At 41.1% G+C, this 20,832-nt stretch overlaps 3 protein-coding genes across 6 annotated transcripts in view; 1 reads left to right on the plus strand and 2 right to left on the minus strand.

Annotated features, from left to right (window-relative positions):
- Positions 1 to 20,832, minus strand: part of LOC143105508 (tripartite motif-containing protein 16-like) — a 175,893-nt gene extending 155,061 nt beyond the window's left edge. Inside the window, exons 1-10 of one of the 2 annotated variants that reach the window (XM_076269472.1) lie at positions 20,165 to 20,820; positions 19,498 to 19,593; positions 18,956 to 19,189; positions 18,606 to 18,777; positions 18,406 to 18,465; positions 17,624 to 18,091; positions 17,067 to 17,167; positions 15,961 to 16,136; positions 15,627 to 15,678; positions 15,272 to 15,484 (exon numbers count right to left, since the gene is read on the minus strand). In XM_076269472.1, coding sequence (XP_076125587.1) covers positions 15,669 to 15,678; positions 15,961 to 16,136; positions 17,067 to 17,167; positions 17,624 to 18,091; positions 18,406 to 18,465; positions 18,606 to 18,777; positions 18,956 to 19,189; positions 19,498 to 19,593; positions 20,165 to 20,752 — 1,905 coding nt within the window. In that variant the 5' untranslated portion in view covers positions 20,753 to 20,820 and the 3' untranslated portion in view covers positions 15,272 to 15,484; positions 15,627 to 15,668. Of the gene's footprint in view, positions 1 to 15,271; positions 15,485 to 15,626; positions 15,679 to 15,960; positions 16,137 to 17,066; positions 17,168 to 17,623; positions 18,092 to 18,405; positions 18,466 to 18,605; positions 18,778 to 18,955; positions 19,190 to 19,497; positions 19,594 to 20,164 lie in introns of those variants that run through there. The other variant, XM_076269473.1, reaches the window with a different exon arrangement.
- Positions 656 to 4,179, minus strand: srrd (SRR1 domain containing). Its single transcript, XM_076269479.1, has 7 exons — positions 3,799 to 4,179; positions 3,601 to 3,641; positions 3,265 to 3,431; positions 2,031 to 2,129; positions 1,741 to 1,892; positions 1,422 to 1,467; positions 656 to 901 (listed from the first exon to the last, which is right to left on the minus strand). Exons 1-7 carry the CDS (start codon positions 3,945 to 3,947, stop codon positions 710 to 712), a joined length of 846 nt encoding a protein of 281 aa, XP_076125594.1. The 5' UTR covers positions 3,948 to 4,179; the 3' UTR covers positions 656 to 709.
- On the plus strand, positions 4,600 to 10,364 carry LOC143105511 (tripartite motif-containing protein 16-like). Of its 3 annotated transcripts, none has more exons than XM_076269477.1 (7): positions 4,600 to 4,785; positions 5,507 to 5,602; positions 5,729 to 5,962; positions 6,524 to 6,605; positions 7,356 to 7,412; positions 7,677 to 7,810; positions 10,033 to 10,364. In XM_076269477.1, exons 1-7 carry the CDS (start codon positions 4,687 to 4,689, stop codon positions 10,060 to 10,062), a joined length of 732 nt encoding a protein of 243 aa, XP_076125592.1. In that variant the 5' UTR covers positions 4,600 to 4,686; the 3' UTR covers positions 10,063 to 10,364. The 3 variants fall into 3 exon arrangements, with proteins under 3 accessions (XP_076125592.1, XP_076125593.1, XP_076125591.1); XM_076269478.1 differs by having other exon boundaries at positions 4,601 to 4,785; positions 9,132 to 10,364; XM_076269476.1 differs by having other exon boundaries at positions 4,604 to 4,785; positions 7,677 to 10,364.

Raw genomic sequence — 20,832 nt, forward strand, 5'->3', positions numbered from 1 at the left:
TCTGTCAGTGCCCATTTGATCACAACAGGCAACAATTTAACAATGGAAGGTGTAGTGTGCATGATGTACTTTGCTGATGTGGTGAAGTTAATAGAGAGTGAAAACCAGAAGAGAGGAACAGGAGTTTCCAGTCTATTGTCCTCAGACCTGATCCTTGTGGAAATATCCCATAGGTTCCATTTTATGTTGAATTACATTACAGTTATGTGGATACTATATTATGATTCACAAAATGATGCTGCCTCAATGCATTTTTGAAAAGCAAGAAAAGGTTACACTGAACATTTCTGAAATCTTACTCTGTTGTTTATTTTGAATGCGGCCTCATTTGGATGCGGCCACCAAAATTATCATTATTTTAAACACATGAAATTACGGAGAATAGCAGTCGTGCGCTGTCTCCTGTATACATGTACCATGGTATTCATAAAATATAAAACAGTCTCCTCAAAACATGAAATTGTGAACTTCCCCACCCTTATTACATAACATGGCTTTATCACAGTGATTGCTAAAACCAGTTTGTGTTAAATCACTAAGATAAACCTGTAATACCAAGGTCAACAGAGCAACTACAAAATTAGCTTTCTCTCTCTCTCTCTCTCTCTCTCTCTCACACACACACACTCACTCACTTACTCACTTACTCACTCACTCACTCACTCACACACTCACACTCACACACACACACACACACACACACATTGTGTTATCTCTGTTCTCTCCTGATGATCTCCAGATCTGGGCAGTGTTGGTACTGTGGTTCTTCTGGGTCAGCCCAGGTGGATTCTGGGAGTTGGCTGAGGCTTTGAGGGGTGAAGCAGATCAGTGCCGTGTCATTGAACACATCCAGGAAACGCTGTGAGCAGGGCAGGCCTGTCTCTTCGCACACACTCATCGCCTGGCAACAGTGTGAGTGGTCAAGGTCCTAACTTACTTTTTTTAAAAGTTACAGAAGTATAAACAGAAGCTGGGGTGGATTCCAAGTAGGTGTGTTAATGACAAGAGTAAGTCCTCTTTTCTATGAGGTACATTTGCATTGCGTTGCTTCTGTGTCACATTTTCAGAAGTGAGAACCACAAGACTTGGTGCATATTTGAAGTGGGGCAGTGAACAGCTGCTTCTGAAATATGCCACTGTGCGGCTGGTGGAAAAGGAAGCATTGACTTACATGATGGCTATTAGCTCCTTCCTTGCGCATTGCAGATGGAACACAATGGAGATTTAACATAAACAAATGTGGTGATATACAGGAGTATGTAGCACACCTCCTTATAGAAAATCCCTATGACTTCATTAAGCTACAGGGCTCTTCTTTTAGGAGGTTTTTTGCTTACAAGAACTCTGTTAACTGACTTAGGTTGGTCACTAACACATGTACTAGGAATTATATTTTGGTAATTGTTTGAGTGAAAGGATACAGTGGACAGGTAGGCATAGTCCCTCTGGAGCTCCCTCTGCAGCATTCTAAGGGAAACACACACACACACACACACACACACACGTTTAAATTGCAAAGGAATTTGATTAATGTATTTTTTTATTTAAGAATGCTGGTGATTCGTACAATTTCAACATTAATGCAAATTCTGCCTGACATATTATCTTATAAAACACAAATCCTTTGTTTAAGCCAGCTTATATGTTTTGAAATGTCAACTTGTGAAATGTCAACTTGTGAAATGTATTATTATTTATCTCTCATTTACTTTTTGGCAACAACTGTCAGTTAGGACACACCTCTCTTGGATGCCATGGAAACTGTTGCCAATGATGAGGAGTTTGGGCAGGGCCTGAGAGCTCCAGTTCTTCCAGAGCAGGTTGTTATACAGAGCCTTCCCACAATGCATCAGGTAGAAGAGCGTTGGCTGACGCACAGCTCGCTTGCCTTCCTAAAACACCACCCATGCCACAGGATTATTGTTAAACAAACAAACAACAAAGATTCAATTCACTTTAAATATAAATCACCAGTGTCCCCTGCAGCTTGCAGGTAAGAGAGCGATAGTGGGCATTTGTGTTTTATTCACCTCATTTTCCTTGAGTACTGAAAACCCCAGAGCTCTAAGTGTCTCAAGCTCCGTCAGTGAGAACACAGGATCATACACACTGCAGTGCTCCACTGGGATCTGCAGAGTGAAACTAGTGAGTAACCAGGATAGTACTTTGCAAACATTGAACACTGTGTATCAATATATTTCTGTTTCCAAACATTCTTTTCAGATGTGTTATGAATGTTATTAATTGTGAGATGAACCTAGTTGTTAACCTGACTCCGCCAGATGGATTTGCTCCGCATATCCATCTGGGAACTTTTCATTGAAGAACTTTTGGGAAGGGGCGGACATACTGGTTAGCTGATTGGATAAACCATCTGTCTATCACCACCTTTGTTGGTTATCGACGGGCCAAATCTACCAATTAGATGAACAAAGTATTCTTCTAATGCCGTTTAACATAGGCCTACAATTAAGTTAGGTAACGTGACAAACGTTAAGATGTTTTAACTTACCATTTATGAACCTAATCAATGACAATTCCCATCAAGTTTTCACGGTAGGCCCTACACTTCTGAAGATAGTATATTCCTCCATTATGAACTGGAATCAGCCGTGGAGGATGTCTGTGTCGTTCATTCCTCCCAGCTGCATGGCTGAGACTCATAGCTTCACAGTTTACCCAGGAATACTTTCTAATTTGAATAAAACTTGCGCGATAGCTATGCTCATCTCTGTGGATGCCGTCATGTTGTTCGTTGCGTCACACCTCAACCCGCCTCAAAGCCAACGCTGATTGGACGTTCGTTTGGTGAACTGCTCCAAATTTTCTTTAACGGAAAGTATCCAGACTGATCTGCGAGTGAAACCCTGAAGCTCGCGAGATCAGGATGGTCTCACGAGGCTACCTAGTTGTGTCACTATTCATGTAAAAGCATTCGAAACATGTCTAAATTCACACTGTGTATGCGTGTTGTCTTTTTGAGGACAAGAGCTCATATGCATATGGAACTATCAAAATAAACTCAGGGGCAAGCGTACAAGTGTAGCTTGTGCTTTTTGTTTGAAAGAGCGTATTATCATTTATGTTTGGGTCTAAACTATATACATGCATGAACATGGTTCAAAGTGCATGTCAGGTGGGTATTATTATTTTATTACAATAATATTATTAGAAGCCTTGTAGCTTTATTTCCCTGGCAAAGCAGAGCCATAGCTATAGAGCTAAGCCACACTTGAAATACCCTTGTGTCTATTTGGCACACACCTTTAGGGCATCCAGCAGGAGAAGTAGTAAGGCCAGCTGATAGCGTGCAGACACACATGTGGAGAAGCTGCCCAGGCCATAACACACACAATCCTGCAGGCATTCAATCTGGACACCCGTCTGACCCCTATAGGACCCAGTGTCGGACAACCGTCCTGTTAGTAGATCTGTGAATGATGAGACGGAGATTACAAAAACATAAGTGATCAATCATAATCAAAGTACAATTTTGGCATTAACACTTGCCTGACAGTTTGGCAGTTAGGCCAAACCAATCTGTATAGGCCTACGCTTGAACGATATGGAGACATGGAGATAGACAAGAGAACCACTAACCTTTCCACTCTGACCAGAAGTCCTCCCCTCTCAATTCATTCCTATGGGAAGAGGAGATTCAAACAGTAATAGCCTGTCATGTGTATGAGGCATGGTGTGTGTTTACTGTAGATATTGACTACTGCAGATTGCTTATACTGGAATGCTGTTTTCATTTATGCTACAGACACAGACTCCAAAAAAGGGTGTAATGCTCACAAGGTCTGAATGATACGTTGCTGATCTCGATGGCTGTCGCCAGCTTCGGGGACTGGAAGATCAACAGCGGCCACAGTTGATGTTTTCTTCTTTCTACTTGAGGCTCCTTTACGCCGACCTGCTACCTGCCACTCATTGTCACTAGCCATCACTCAGTAATTGGCCAAGCCAAGCCAAGGGGGCAGATGAGAGCACGCGATGCCTAGTTACTAGGATTCCTTTACGTATTTTACACGTAACGTTACCATGCTTTTTTGGTAAATTCTAGGTTAAACTGAGTTGTGTAGCCTATTCAGTATATAGCACATAATCGCATGTTATTTCAGCAACTGAGACGGTTCAGGCATCAAGGCAGCGACTTCACGTGTTTACAAAAATGTTACAGGGGAGCAACAGCAGCTTCCTGAAACAGTCTGTCGTCACAATTTGCTTCAAAATAAAAGTTCTATGTTCACTCGTTTGCAGGTAACCAATTTACCAATTTTACAGATCATACAACAACAGGTCTCCATTAGATAGCTAGCACCATTATTCTATATTGTCAATTAAACAGATATGGAGTAGCCTATCATGACAGCATGCACCCCCACTCTCATCTCTCTAAATTGTTTAATTTTAGATTTGTGTTGCATGGAATTTGCAGTGTTCGGGATAAGTAGGCTACGACTTCGATAAACCCAAATAAAAGTTAAGAATAGTGTTCTCTTAATCAATGACAGATATCATAACGCCCATGCATCACGTTCTGTAACTTTTTGTCAATATGAAAATGTGGTTTTATTAGTCCATGAAGGAAGTTGCGCACGAACTGGCGGAAAACGAAAGTGAAACTAGCGTAAGTAGGCTACCTGTTACAACAAAACATTCGCAAAATCTGTCCTATGAGGAATGATTGATGCGATGTCAGGTAACCAGGACTTTTTCACATCTCCGATGGTGGACGAACTCAGAGACCATGATGCAATTCCATCTACAGCAGAGAGAAAGGTAGGAAGGTCTGGTTACAGGTTCCACTTGTGTAGAGCTCTGGCTAGGCTACAACTTGAACTAGACATGCAGAGTGAGGCAAACAACGTAGGCCCTAGGCTATAATTTGGCATACAAATCAGTCTCCCTGAACTGCACTTGATGTTTGGTCAATAAAATATTGGCTCTTTTATGGTTGGTACATTTGGTAACACTTCTCAATCGCTATTTAAAACTATTATTAGGTGCTTGAGGGGATATGTCTGTGGCAGAGCTGTCTCAATCTAGCTGTAACTACTGACCTGGGTGGTGGTTGACACTATGAATCATGACATTGTAGCCTAAAATCTGTCCAGACATCTCAGATCTTTGTGACTTGAGGTTTATTATCTACAAGTTCATAAGTCAACTTTGTGGTAGGCCTACTAAAATGTTATCAATGCTTCCTTCCTGTTGTTCTCCTTTTTGCTCCCCAAAGACAATTTTATTTCACCACATCCTAATGAAAGAACAAAATCACTAATGTTCAGCAATGTTATCGGTTTAGACAGGGTTCCATATGGATTACAGCACATTTTTTAAATAATTATGTTGGCAACTGTGAGAATGGGTTAGAGTGATTGCTGTTCAAGTCTGAAAAACTATAATTAAATAATGTTTTTTGTTTTTGTTTTTTTTAAATAAAGATGAATAAAAAAATCTGTGATATCACAAAGCAGTGTTGATTCTATGTATTATATAGACACGCTTCAGGGAGAACCACAGTAAAATTCAGCAGAGAATCCAGATGAAAGAGAAGAAGCTGCAGGCATTGAGGAAAGCTGTGGAGACACTCAAGGTGAGTAGCTAACAGTAGTGGAAGGCTGGTGGCTCAAAGTCAGTCAAAGAAGAGTCTATAATGCAGAGTAACTTAGAAACTCCTCCACTTTAGATGAACCATTCTACATTGTATGTATCCTAACAGAGCTCTGCTCAGACAGCAGTGGTGGACAGTGAGAGGATCTTCATTGAAATGATCTACTCCATTGAGAGAAGGCGCTCTGAGGTGAAAGAGTTGATCAGAGCTCAGGAGAAGGCTGAGGTGAGTCGGGCTGAAGGCCTCCTGAAGCAACTGGAGCAGGAGATTGCTGAGCTGAAGAGGAGAGATTCTGAGATGGAGCAGCTTTTACATGCAAAGGATAACATCCAATTCCTCAAGGTAACTGTTGATGCATGGCTAGTTAGTTGGTTAGACAATGTTTTGTGTGTTGTGTTTGTTTCAATGAGGCACAATTACTCACAGCTATTTTATCCATTTTCTTGCTCACAAAACACATGCAAAATTATTATATAACTTTATGATAGCCATACACCTAATACCTATGCAGGTTTAGGTATTTATCAGGTTTAGGTACTGACAAGTTAATGTTTCACAATTCTCGTGAGATTTGTTGCTACGTCTATGCTGTATAGCTATGCTAGTTGAACAGTTGGTCTATTACAAGTTAATTTACCAACAAATTGGTTTCGTAAAGGTTATATTAAGGTGAAAATCTTGCACAGTGTACCATTAAGCGACATCACTATAAATTCAGATGTCCCACACAAGTTGAAACCAAGCCGGCTTGAGGATGAAATGTAATTCTTTAGATGTACATCAAGAAACTTAATTTTGCCTCCAGTCATCCCTCTCTATTTCTTGTATTTCCCTCTAAAGACTTTCTAGTTTGTTAGTGACCAGCGTCGGTCTAAAGACTTACCCTGTATCACTATTAACCAGAGCCTTACAGAGAAATCTGTCTCCACACTAAAAGAACAGCTGGAAGACTTCTGCAAGCAGGAAGTCATGAAGATATCTGCAGGTTGGTCATATTCCTGCCATGAGTTTAATCTCCTGTCTTATTTTGTATCAGTGAAAACATGGAAATGGTAAATTCTAGGATCTGTGAAAATGTGAGATGGTGGTAGCATAATGGCTTAGGAGCTGGTATAGCATGCCCTAGCCAGAAAAGTTGTGGGTTTAATTGCCAACTGCAACTGTTGTGCCTTTGAGCAAAACACCTAACTCCGAGTTGCCCTGAGGAGACTGATCCTTGTAATAATTTATGTAAGTCACTTTGGATAAAAGTGTCAGCTAAATGAATAAGTAAGTGAAGTAAAGTAAAATACAAAAACACAACATGTGTGGGTAACAAGGAGTCATGCCCGTCTGTTGTGGAGAGATGAAGCCAATGGTCTTCAGAAGAGAGATGCCACATTTTCCTTTGGCAAATTTGAATTTGCTCTGCAGGTCTGTCTGGAAAAGAGGCCATTCCCTCCCATTTCCAATGTTCCAAAAACCTGACAACATGATAAAACCTGACAACATGACATCGAAGCAGTTTTTAAAAAAACGCTTGTTTCTTGCGATGGTTTTTTTCTGTTGCTCTGCATATGTCATCTCCTTCATTGTTCTGATTTGTTTTAGGTCTATTCAATTGTAACCAGAGGCATTTTGGCTTGGAAATGGGAGGTGAATGAACCTTGTCCAGACCCAATCTCAATTTTAATTGAGATACGGTTTGGTGCTAACCGCTCACTGATTGTAATTGGTTATAATGTTTTCTGCTCAGTGTCTGATGTCCAGGCTGTCTTGCCTGAACCAGTGACCAGAGAGGAGTTCTTACTGTGTAAGTTGGACTTGCAAGCCATGCAAGTTAAAACACATGCACGCACGCACACACACACACACACACACACATACACATACATACATACAGTCAGATGCAAAGAAGCACTTGCATACATGTACTCAATGCATTTGCATGCACACAGACTCATACTTGTTAGTCACATTTGGAAAGGACTCCCCTCAAACACACACACATCACAAACACACACACGCACAAAAGACAAATAAATACGTATCATTGTACTGGCTTCTCCCCCAACAGATTTCACTCCCTTCACACTGGATCCAAACACAGCACACAGAGAACTCCATCTGTCTGAGGGGAACAGGAGCGTGGAATGGAGAGCTAAGGTCCAGCCATATCCAGATCATCCAGAGAGATTTGATTGGCCTCAGGTACTGTGTAGAGAGGGAGTGTCTGGACGCTGCTACTGGGAGGTTGAGTGGAGTGGGGAAAATGCGGTTGATATAGCAGTCTCTTATAAAAGTATCAGCAGGAAAGGAGGGTGTGAGTGTGTGTTTGGAGGTAATGACCAATCCTGGAGTCTGATGCTTGTCAGCTCCAACTCCTCTTTCAGACACAACGATGAAGAGATTAAACTCCCTCTAGTCTGCAGTTCGAAAAAGATAGGAGTGTACGTGGATCACAGGGCAGGCACTCTGGCCTTCTACAGCATCTCTGATACAATGACCCTCCTGCACAGAGTTCAGACTACATTCACTCACACACTCTACCCTGGGTTTTTGGTTGGCTTTAGGTCATCGGTTAAGTTGTTGTGACAGAGATATACAGTATAGACACTTCTTCCAGAGCACATCCTCCCTGTCTATTCTGGGTTTTGGTTTTGGCGATAAAGGCGCTATGTCGAGTTCCATAGGCTTTTAGTTGTCTTGAAAGCAGCCACATGTAAATCTTTTGTTAACCCGTATTGTATGCAATACAGCGGCTACATGCTAACTTCAGTGGATATCTGGGCAACATGGCACAAAGGGTTTTTGTTTATGCCAAAACAGTTGTTTCTTCCCATTCTGATGCTATTTCTAGTTTTTTTTTGTATGATTTATACAAACGCTAAATAGCACCTCATCTGTGAAGCTATTGTGACTCAAAAATAACTAAGACTATTCACCCAACCTCTCTTATATAGTTTGTCTAGTTAAGTTTGCTTTGCTATTAGATAATCAGTAAACTGTTATGACACTCAGGTAGGACCACATGTTGGAAAATGTCCTGCAATGTGTTGGTGATCTGGAAATAGAAGGTATCATCTGCTAAATCTCCAAGCCACTTTAGTTTACATGTCCTTTGTATCTTTTTTTTTTTTTTTTTTAAAGCAACACCAAAGAGTTTTTTGCACCTTAAAAAAATGTTTCCAAAATTGTTTCCGTGGTTCATCAACTCGTAACAGGGTGAACGGCACTTCTGCATTCGCTTCGCGGCCCTCTATCGGCTATAACCGCACTATGTAAGTTTGCCAGATCGGGTAGCAGATTTGTAGTTCGATGGAATGAGACATAAGAAACTACAAATTTGACTTGCATGATGTCGCAATACCTACATCATAGCCTACTTTCATAAAATCATGCAACAAATTCTACCTTGTGTACATCGTTATTTACAAAGCCGTTGGATAAACAAAGCGTGCGTGCGACAGAGGAAAAGTTTTTTGGTGTTGCTTTAAGTATATTTTTGGGCTTTTTGCCTTTATTCTGACAGGACAGTGAAGATTGACAGGAAGTGAGTGGGAGAGAAAGAGATGGAGTGGGATCGGGACATGACCGCAGGTTGGATTCGAACCTGGGTCCCCGTGGGCACTTGGACCCGTACATGGTACGGGCGCTGTAGCCTGTTGCGCTACAGCGCCCCCATGTCCTTTGTATCTTATATACTTTATACTTCTTTGCACTTCAGACTTGACTTGACTATTTAAATGCTACTTTAATGTTCCTATTTATATTACCTAACTAAGTTGAGCTGGTTCTGAGTCTAAAGAATTTCACTACTGGAAATGATGTTGCATCTTGATCAAGTGTAGGAAAGAACTGAAGACAAACTCAGAATTTATTTAGAATGACCAAAATGCAAATAAAAACAGAGGTGTAATTTGTTCGATTACCCTGATTACAAAATGATATATAGCCAAGGCATTTCATGTTTTACCTAATCAGTTTTCTTGTTTTTGAAGATATATGTTCATTTTGAAATTGATGCCTGCAACACGTTCCAAAATTTAGCACAGGCAATTGTGGATTAATGTGACATCACATTATCTCATCGGCAGTGAAAACAACTAATAGTGAAAAGAGAATTTGGGATTGACGGGTACATGTGCTTTAGTGGATTATTTCCATTTAATTTTTTATTTATTTCCATTTGGATTTATTATACCAATCCACCACATTCCACAGGAACATATGGTACTATTTACTCTTATTTTACAGCATTAGTTACTAAAATAAAACACATTTGTAAAGTACAAGCCAGAGGTTTCCAACCATTTGGGCTTCTGATGTCTCAGAAACACATGTAATGTACACATTTAATGTCCAGGAGTTGGTAAAAGCCTCCACCGAACTGGGATGTGTCCCTCTAAACTTCACATATGATTTTATTTCAGGGGATCCAGCAGCAGAGCTTTGTTTTTTAAATGCCTTCTTCCATATCATTTCATGACCCCTCAGATTTTTTTGTTGTCCCTGCATATAAAACGTTTTTATTTTTTATAAAACTTTTTTTTTTTTTAACCTCTACAACTGTAAAATGTTGCTTACATGCTGATCTTTCAATACTGGTGATCCAATGATGTCATTTGATACACAGAGGGATCACACTTTTACTTAAATACATTCCCATGTTTTACTGTACTTTTCATACAGGATGTGTACTTGTAATACAGTATTTTTGCATTGCTGTATCTGTATTCTTACTTAAGTAAAGGATCTGAATTCACCCCTGTCAGTCTCTCATTACAGCACTTTTCAGTGTCAACCAGTGGCGATTCTAGAAAAATGTTGATGGGGTGGCCAGGCTGGGGCACAGACTCAAACAGGAGTGGCACATAGACATAACAAAAGTAAAACAATACATATGAATGCCTTCAATATCAATATTAAAACAAATCATGCATTATTAATATCCAAACTGTTTTATGTAAATATTATTTCAAAACACAATTTTATGAAGTAACAAATAGCTTACGTTTTTGTAAATCACCTGAAGCACATAACTTCGTAGATGCAATGTAACAAGAAAGAGAGTATTTTCAGGTAAAGCAGTAGGGAGGTTTTCCACCAGTATGTAAGCTAGATGTGCATAAAGAACAACTTCATTACAATGGTAGAAATTGGTTCTTGAGTCCAGTGACACAGGGTATTCATAACATCACAATGTACAATGTATACCCATGAACATAGCCTCAATTATTTGACCATATCAAATCAATGTAAAATGCTTGTTTTGGCTAAGAAAAAAAATAGAAGGAAGACGATGGAAGACATTTCATGCTGACAATCCCAACTATCATTTTTATTTTGAAAAGACAAAAAAGTCCAGGGTGCTCAGGAAGTTCCAATCAGAAATTTGAAGGTGCTCTTTGGGTTCGGGAATCCAGTAGTAAATAGAAAAAAAGGGGGTCCAAGGCACTCTTCTTCAAAAATATAAAAGGCCTTTATTTAACTGGCTAATTCATCATAGAACGTTTAAAAACATAGAGAGATGCAACCCACGCTTAGCGGCACAAGCAGCCTTCTTCAGGGACACTTGGTTTCGCCTTGCAGGGTCACATATGAATACACATGAATACACAGACTATATTAATTTTGTCCAAGAAAACTGCACTGTACATAAACATAAATACTACAAACTGCACCACATCACACAATTGCAATCAAATACTTAAAGGTAGAGTCAGGGATTTTATGCAATTTCAAGCCCATAATTTTTTTTGTCACATTCAGCAATCATCTCATGACTAGCTGCTAGGGATGTCCGATATTGGCTTTTTTGCCGATATCCGATATGCCGATATTGTCCAACTCTCAAATTTCGATTCCGATATCAGCCGATACCGATGTCGATATGTGGGTTATTTTTCCTCAAAACTAATTTAGGTAACATCACATATCTCCTGTTATGGAATTAACACAACATGCTTAATGTTATTGTGATGCCCCACTGGATGCATTCTTGAATGCAACAAGGCTTTCCAAATGTTAACATTGTCTGTGCAAAATAAGAAAAATACTTCAACTTAATTTAGGGAAAAAGTGCCATGTTTATTATTATTTTTTAATTGTCTCAAACAACAGTTTGGATTACACTCTCCCTGAGAATCTTGACAATGCCCACAACAAATAGGGCAAATTTGACTTCTTCACAAATGATAAAACATTGTACCTGAACAACTATGTGCAACATAGCAGAATGTAAAGCCAACTAAAATAACAGGCATAGTGTATGACAGGCTACCCTTTTTCTGTGTTAAATGAGCCTGCATTTGTAGGATGCTTCATGAACTGTTTCTTTAACTAAAACTCAATCACCTTAATTGAATGAATGCACAAATATGAGTCACGGGTGTCTGTTTTTACAGACAAGACAGACTCTAAACCCGTCCTTCCTCATATACAGATATCTAGGCTATATTTAACATTTATTTTATATTTGGCCTGTTATGAAATCATGTATTGAACAATTTAAGCACAGCTCAGCTTTAAGAAACTCAAATAGCCTAGATGCATGCTTAGCATTTTGTGATCATGAAGGCTAGTTTCACCAACTCTTATAGTCAGCTGTCCTCTGATTTACCGATATCTAGGCGACATTTGTAATATTTGTTTTGTATTTGGCCCGTTATGAAATAATGTGGAACAATTTAAACACAGTGTAAAACTTAAATCCCAAATTTGGAGACATCCATGTATGTTGAAATTTACTGCAAATTCAAAACGGGATTAGTCTGGAACGGCTAACTGTACAGGAGACTGCTTTACACCTTTCTGTTCGGTAAGGTCTGCTGTTTATTCTGATATATGGTTTGTCATGTGTTAAACGAAGGGTTCTGAAGTATTCCACCGAGATGAATGGGTAGGGAGATGGACGCAAAACCTTCGGTAGAATTTATGATTAAATTGAATTATATTATTTACTTTTCTCGCGAACCGTTCACCACAGCAATTAGCGGCTAACATCGATTAAAAGCTGAGAAAAAGCTCTTTCGTGTGATACTTGTGATGTCTGTGTGATGAGTAGGATGGGTTAATTTGGACGCACTTTCTTTCTTGCGCTGTCACTTTCTCCACTGCGTAATTTGGCCATAGGCTAAATATATATCGCTATTAGTAGGACGCAAAGCAGAATATTTAAAGAAGGGGGCACCAAGGCCACCGTGGCCTGTAAACCTCTGATTTTCAAAGGGGCGTCACGGCCAACATTCTCTGGGGCTACTACGGCCACGAGCAAGTTTGTTACTGCAGCCATCCACGCTTGTTTGCATAGATATATACACTAGATGTCGCCTTGACTACTGCTGTTCATTGGAACGAATGCGTCAATCGAGACGCCATTTTGCTTCAGTGATCCACTCCTCTATAATGCATTAGTTTCAATCTGGGCAAAGATCTAGCGAAAATAAAATCACCATAAATCGTCAAAATCTCAAGCAATCATCTAGTTTTTTGGGTTGTTCCAACTGACAGGCATGTATTTATGGTTGAGTCTAGAGAAAACTAAGCTTAAGACGATAATAAAGATACATTTTACCCGTCTAGCCCCATAGACTCCCATTCATTCTGCACTAGCTAGCGGCGGCCCCTAGAGGAACAATGAGTAAACTGCAACCAGGTTCGATACAATGAAGGTAAACAGGCTCTTCGTAGACAGGCTCTGGTTGAGGCCACATACCCCTCGTCTCGTTTACTCATGTAAGTTGTAATCTCACCAGAAGTTTCTGTAGAACATTTACCTCTGCTACTACATAGTCTACGCCAGTCGTTACTTTTATATGCATGGGTCAGTGCCATGGGCAAACGAGATGTAGCTGAATTCATAAATGACAAAGCCATGAGAAAGGTGATTTTCTTACGTTTCAACAACAAAGAAGCCGATCTGCCATCATTGTGAGAAGTTCCCAAATTTGTCGCTAATCGCTAAAAAGGTTTTCTATCGCTGGGGATGGCCAAACGTCGCTAAATAGGTAACGCTGACAATACAGGAGAACTAGTTTAGCGCTTCAGATCCCTGTAAGTTACCATGATGGCGGCGGTGTTGACGCATTCTGAGAAGCAGAAGGCGACATCTAGTGTATATCTATGGTGGTTACCGCCCCCAGTTGCCGTGGTTACCGTGGCTGAAAAGCCCCCGAGGGGGAAAACATTCGTTTCGATTGCATGTAATCTAATGGAGGTGCACCGGCTTGAGTACAGAAAGCACCTATAAAAATATTAAATCTTTTAGCAAACATCACTAAACGGCACAAACACGTTTCAACTGAGAGTTATCTGTGTGTCAAGGAGGTTAAGGGTAACATTAAGTTCCCTCATTTTGCTAATTCCAGTTAAACGGCCAGAACTGTCTCGAGTGTACTCATTGTAGAACTGCTTTCAATGGCCGGACTGTGTAGCTCGGTTTAGCAAGCTAACCCTTTTGCCTTAATATTACATACTCGTAAGTTCCATCTGAATTTATTCTCACATGAATGCACATTCCCTACAATGGCCGTGGGAATAGTTTTAACAAGTAATGTGTACCAGTTGGTTATGTTACACTGACGATATAAAGTTAGCCAGTTAGCATGATGCTACCATTGAATATAGCTTCCAGAGAAATTTGTCGTCAACATTGGGCAATCGAGGGTGAATTAAGTTGTTAGCATACACTGGGCAGTTAAGTAAACACAATTCCTTCAAATTATTGTGTTCAGAAACAAGCAGAACTCTACCTGAATGTAAAATGAATGTATAAAGTCTAACTGTTAGCTAGTTCGCCCATTGACTTCCATTGTGTGAGGTTAGCATGCTTTCCCCCTTGTGGGGGGCGGTAACCTTTCTGAACGTCTTAACTGACTGTATCTAGGCACTATTTGTGTGTAACGCAAGCATTATGTTATCGGTTTTAAGGCAAAAAAATCCGATAACGATATTAACAGATATTACATTTTTATGCTAATATCGGTTGGCCGATATTATCGGACATCTCTACTAGCTGCCCATTCCATAAGTACACTGTAAAAAGTTTTTTAAAAAAGGCAACCCAGGCTCTGAAAACTGGAAACAAACAAAGTAGGGGCAGCCTGTCCCCCTAATAAAAAACGAAACCTTGCGTGGAATTTCTCTGGGAATACTGAAGGTAAGGACAAGCTACCTCTCTGGCGTGTTTCTTTGGTCCATGGTTGAAATATAATGTATGTTTTTTTGCACAAAAGCGTCTGCTAATAAATTTAAATATAAACATAAACACAAACAAACCTGACTTCCTGCACAATCCCTGATCTCAAGAGGAAGAAGGAGAAAGGTATTAAATGGTGTGCTATATTATTCAGGACATGAAAGTGTCATTTGTTAAAGCAGAAACGCTACCGTAATCGTAAACATGGTAAAACTGATACAAGCATGTGAGAAGCTCATAAAGCCTCAGCTTTTAAACTGATCAATCAGAGTGCTGCTGAGTAAATGGTAGCGTTAATGGTGGTATAATTTTGATCAGAGTAAATGATGTACACTAGCCAATCATAAAACCAATAGATAAAAGTAACTAGCTGCTAACATAAATGGGCACTATTCAGCCCCCAAACAGCTGTTAGCAAAAGTTGTGGTAAGTTGTAAGTTGTGGTTCTTGATGACAAAAATAGTAACGCACAGTGACTTTGATAGGTAACTTTAATCTGATTACTCGTTTAGAAATAGTAGCGCACTAGATTACTTGTTACCGAAAAAAGTGGTCAGAATAGAGTAACACGTTAATCACTGTCACTGATCAGGATATTATCTGTATACGACTTGACTTTGGCTCTACCTTCCTCCCTCCTGTTCTCAGGTTCACACCGCTGTGTTTGGATCCAGTGTGAAGCGAGTCTAAGGAGAAGATAGGACAAGCTTAGAACGTTTACTTTTGTAAGGTGTGTGTGTGTGTGTGTGAGAGAGAGATAGAGAGGGAGAGACAGAGTGTGAGAGAGAATATGTTTGTCTGAGGAGTGTGTGTCTATGAGCAACTTACACTGTGAGAACTCCTATCTGCTCACTGGTTCAGAAAGAAAGCCTAGATTTTACTGAGACATAAAACACTGCATTACAACGAGTAAACTAGTAAACATAATAACGTATGAATTGTATAACAAGATCACAGCATGCTCATTTCTAAATCGGTACAGACTTCTAACCCTCCTGCTCTGTCACTATAGCTTGGCTGCATTTCAGAGATAAACAAGATTTTAAGTTATGTGGCTTCTTAAGTCCTATTACTGTATCATTGGCATCTGTGGTTTAACCTACAGCTGCATACACACCCACACACACACCCACATACACAGACAATCACCTCCCCAGCTCACCGGCGTATAGTAAGCTTGACGTGACCAAGGTGGACCGCATTGGTCATGAGGTCTACCACCTCCTTGTGTGAGTAGCCAGTAATGGATGTGCCATCGATGCAGATGAGCTCGTCCCCCGCCTGAAGCCGGCCATCGCGCTCTGCTGCTCCCAACGGCATGATCATCGCAATGTACACCTGAACAAAAACACACGCTCAAGTATTATATACATACACACACACACACACACACACCTATATTACAGGAGTGTTTTGCTCTCCCTCTAATGTACCCATGCATTGTTTGTTGTTGTTAAAAAATATGTGACAGAAAATTGCTCTCAAATATGCAAATTAATTTTGCAAATGAATTAACATGGCTGACACCAATCCAACTCTCAATTGAGAACTGGTCTGGACACAGTCAGTTCTCTTTTGATTTCCAAGCATAACCAGTAGTGAAATGAAAATCTTAAAGGGACACCAGGCAAGCCTGATGCTTTTTCTCTAAGAAACTCCCCCTCGCTCAGTCTGAAGCTCTTTTCCTTTTCTTTGCGTCTTCTGTCAAGGGTTTTCGCTGCTTCTTCGCCGGCTCTGCCATTATACACACGTTTGCAACAATCTCTAGCGTTTCATTAGCCTGCCTGCTTCGGTCGGCGGGTAGGATACACTGAACTTGCAAGCGGGATATTCTTCCTACAGGCAGTAGGGGCGGGCGAGAGAGTCCTCATTCGCCCTGTAACGAGTCATTTAACCATATACGAAAACGTTGCCTGGTGTCCCTTTAAATCCCTCCAGGAGTATAGCAAGAAAGTAAAACTGATGCCATCAGTGCAGCCATTGGCTGTGTGCGGTGCCAACCACCCTCTTCTATCTGTCATCGTGTAAAGCTCGCTCCATGCTGGATATGTGGTTGTGATTAGTTTCTGAGATTGAATTCAAAGATCTGAATTCAAAATGTGCTCTCAGAATCATCTGGTCTCCAGGTTACAGTTGAATGGTAGTCAATCTTAAACAGAGCTTATGCTGGCAGCATTTTCCAACAAAGACTATTAGAGCTATATAGTGATATGGGCCATATTTAAAAGGTGGGCTGCCTGCTCAGAAGGTTCACGTCATAATACTCACGGCCTGCCCGGGTCTCTGTCCTCCACAGATTTTTAGGCCAAAGCCTGACTCATCATGCAGTGTGATGAACACATCCAGATTCACAATGTTCACAGCCGAGGCTGGAAAAGAGGAAGACGTCACTCAACACAAGTTAATATATATAGCTGCTGAGAATGTGCTGTACTTGGGCTTAAATCTGATGCAAACATATGCTGGAATGTCTTGCCAGTTAAACAGATGTTCAGAGAAAAGAAAATTCTGACACTGTTTTGTGACAACTAAATTAGCTCATTTATATTAACCACACCAAGGAGGTTGGTGTACACACATGAACACTCAAATACACACACACTCACACACACACACACACGTTTATAAGATTTGGATAGGACTGGCTAGGATTTCCCCATATCTTATTCTTAATCAAATCAAATGTCAAAGCGCAAAGTCAAAAAAGATGGCTTCAACACAGCAGTCTTCCAGACACCCAGAAACTTTTCACCGAGCACTTCATTCAGGTGGATGGCAAACAAAACTTGCAGATATTCAGGCATTTCTCTATCTCATTAGCTCACCTCCTCGGATCACCAAGAGTGTGACGGTGCCCCCTATGGGCACCTTCTTGAGCAGGCCCACCACCTGCGTGTGGCTGAGCATCTGCACGTCGCAGTTGTTGATCTCCTTGATGATGTCGTCCTTGAGCAGGCCACAACAGCTCTGCTCGTCCAAGAGCTTACTGACCCTCTGACCCAGCGGGCTGTCGGCGATGCAAAAGCCGAACCCACATGGCCCACTCTGCAGCACCACCTCTAATAGCTTCGGCCCTAGGTGGGTGCCCTCCACCCGCCCCCCATACTCCACTGGGGATTCCAGGACGTCAGTGGATAGCATCTGTCTGTCCACAGTGCGATGCATGGGGACGGCTTTGGTGATGACCCTGCTGGCGGTGTTGGGCAGTGAGCAGCTGCGTTGCAGCCGCAACTCGGTCTGCTGGCCCACCACAGAGTGGGTCTTGGCCAACATGCTGCGACCTCCCATTTCCACTAGCACATCATGTGAACAGATAAGGGGAGAGGAGAGGGGAGTGTGTAAGAAGTAGTGAGTAGTAGAGAGGAAAAGATAAGGAGATATGAGTGTGAGCGATTGCTGTTATAACTAGGAACAGTCAACTGTGCGTGTATGTGTGTGTGTGTGTGTGTGCGTGTGTGGTTGCATGTATATATGTCACCGTAAGATATCTCTGGTCACTGGCTCAGGAATAATAGCCGGTACAAATAATCACCAATTATATTATTTATACAGAGCATCTCTGATGTAAAACCTTAAAGGCTGTCAGAATCGCTCAGTGATAACTTACTGCTGGGTGCCCACATCACATTCCTGTTTGTTCTTCTGACTGGGAGTTCTGGATCAGTATCTGGGAACCAAACAGAGAAGACCAAGGATGTGTAGATGAGACTGGCCTACTTATGGCCTAGTGACCATATCATTTTAGCATATTTAAATGTTTAAAGTGTGTGTGTGTGTTTGATTAGATGATGTGGCGTTTTGTCCAACCTGCTGCAGATATCTTGACTATTTCTTGCATGATGATGTCATCTAGTTTCTCTTCCAGCTGCGCCTTCACTGCAGAGACAGATTCCTTCACAGCCTCAAATGAGAAACTTTGGCTGAATGTCTTGCTGGTTGTTACTGTACTGCAAGGAGCACTGGTGGCTGACACAACATTCTGCAGAGAGAAACACACAAAATATCTTTCATGAAACAGACAATCATTAAATTGCAGAATGATTGAATGCTCCCTCAGGTATGATAGTAGCTTTATTGAGATTTCAGGAAATGCAACTCAGTAGATGATCTGTAAATTGCAACTCAGTATTTTTTTAAATGAATTAATGACATTATACCTTGAGGAAATGGATGTGATCGTCTGTGTGTGAAAGCTGCTCCAGCTCAGCATCTCTCCTCTTCAGCTCAGAAATCTCCTGCTCCAGTTGCTTCAGGAGTCCTTCAGTCCGACTCACCTCAGCCTTCTCCTGAGCTCTGATCAGCTCTTTCACCTCAGAGCGCCTTCTCTCAAGGGAGTGGATCATCTCAGTGAAGATCCTCTCACTGTCCTCCACTGCTGTTTGTGCAGATCTCTGTTGGAAACACCCAAAGAGGAGGGAAAGAGAGGCACAGTCTCGCTCACTATGACACTCTTTTAGATCATGTGACAAATCCTGCGAGACTGACATTCTGGCTGTGTCCGAAGTGGAAGGATATGGAAATATGTATCTGTATTATATTTTAATGTTATGTCAGATATGCAATATTTCCTGGCTGGCGTGATGTCTTGACAGCCATGACCTAGTTGTAGTGCATCATTGTGATAAACGTCACAGCACATATCTCAAACCTCCATCAGCCAGCTGTTGTGTTCTGTGTGTCTGTCAGTAGGCTAACTCACCTTGAGAGTCCCCTCAGCCTTCCTCAGTTCCTGCAGCTCCATCTCTCTCTTCTGTACCCTCTGCTGGAAGCTCCTCTGGATCTGCCCCAACTGCGTCTACAGGTATATTGAAGAAAACCATTAGATCCAAATCACAATGCAAATATTCCTGAATTAACATACTGTTTCACTCTGCTCATGTTGTTGAACAGACCATTTGTAAGAGGGCTATTTCATTACATTGTGTTAGTGAGAAAAACACAAAAGATATTTTGTCAATCATCCATATGGGCTCCTCACAAACTGTTTTATTTTTTGTAAGTATTACATCTGTGTGAATAACCCACCACCTATATATTGTTTTGTATATTGTTAATGATAGATTATCTGTTTGATTAACAGATTTATGTATTGTGTCAATTTGTGTTTTCAGCTCACAACAAGGGTGGCGGCAGCCTTAAGTTTGTGTAGAATTCTACAAGGAACCAGGAAAATAATTCACTCAACAGGTTAAGTTAACCATCTGGTTTTACAAGTTCACAACAGTAGAGGACCCCCCCCCCCCCCCACACACACACACACACACCACTTACATTCTGACATCATTCAACCCAACACTGGATTGGTGTTTACAATGTACTATTGTTAAACCGTGACACAAAAAATATCCAGTGTAAACTGTCCCTACCTGTTTCTCCTTTCTCCCCGCAGAGGTGGACACAGTGTCATGGCCTTTGTGTTCATTCAGCAGACAGAGAAAACAGACACAGCTTTGATCCGTACGACAAAATATCTCCAAAGGCTTCTCATGTTGGGCACAGATCCTCTCCTGTAGCTGACCTGTGGCATCAACCACTTTGTGGTTTCTTCCAGGATTAAGTTCATTGTGAGCTTTATAGTGAGTTTCACAGTACGAATGCACACACTCCAGGCAGGACTTTACAGCTTTGAGTTTTCTCCCAGTGCATACATCACACTCCACATCTCCAGGTCCAGCATAACAGTGAAAAGGAGGATTAGCTTGAATTCTGGTCTTCCTAAATTTCTCCACCATTTCAGCAATCAGAGGATTTTTGTAGAGAACAGGTCTGGGAGTGAAGGTGTGTTTGCACAGGGGGCAGCTGTAGACTCTTTTCTGATCCTCCCGATCCCAGCAGTCATGAATGCACCTCATACAGTAATTATGTCCACAGGGAATAGCTACTGGATCCTTCAGGAGATCCAGACAGACTGGACAAATGAAAGACTCTTCGTCCTGAGAAATCGCCGCCGCCATTTTCAATCTCTCACCAACAACAAGCACACTCTGAGAAGCAGCAGCAGAGTGAGTTGAGTTTTGTTTCTGTTTTGTCATCA

The sequence above is a fragment of the Alosa pseudoharengus genome, unplaced genomic scaffold, assembly GCF_046254945.1.
Source record: "Alosa pseudoharengus isolate Yale_2024_CS ecotype anadromous, Long Island Sound unplaced genomic scaffold, YU_APseudo_1.1 YU_APseudo_1.1_scf_6, whole genome shotgun sequence".
Lineage (NCBI taxonomy): Eukaryota > Metazoa > Chordata > Actinopteri > Clupeiformes > Clupeidae > Alosa > Alosa pseudoharengus.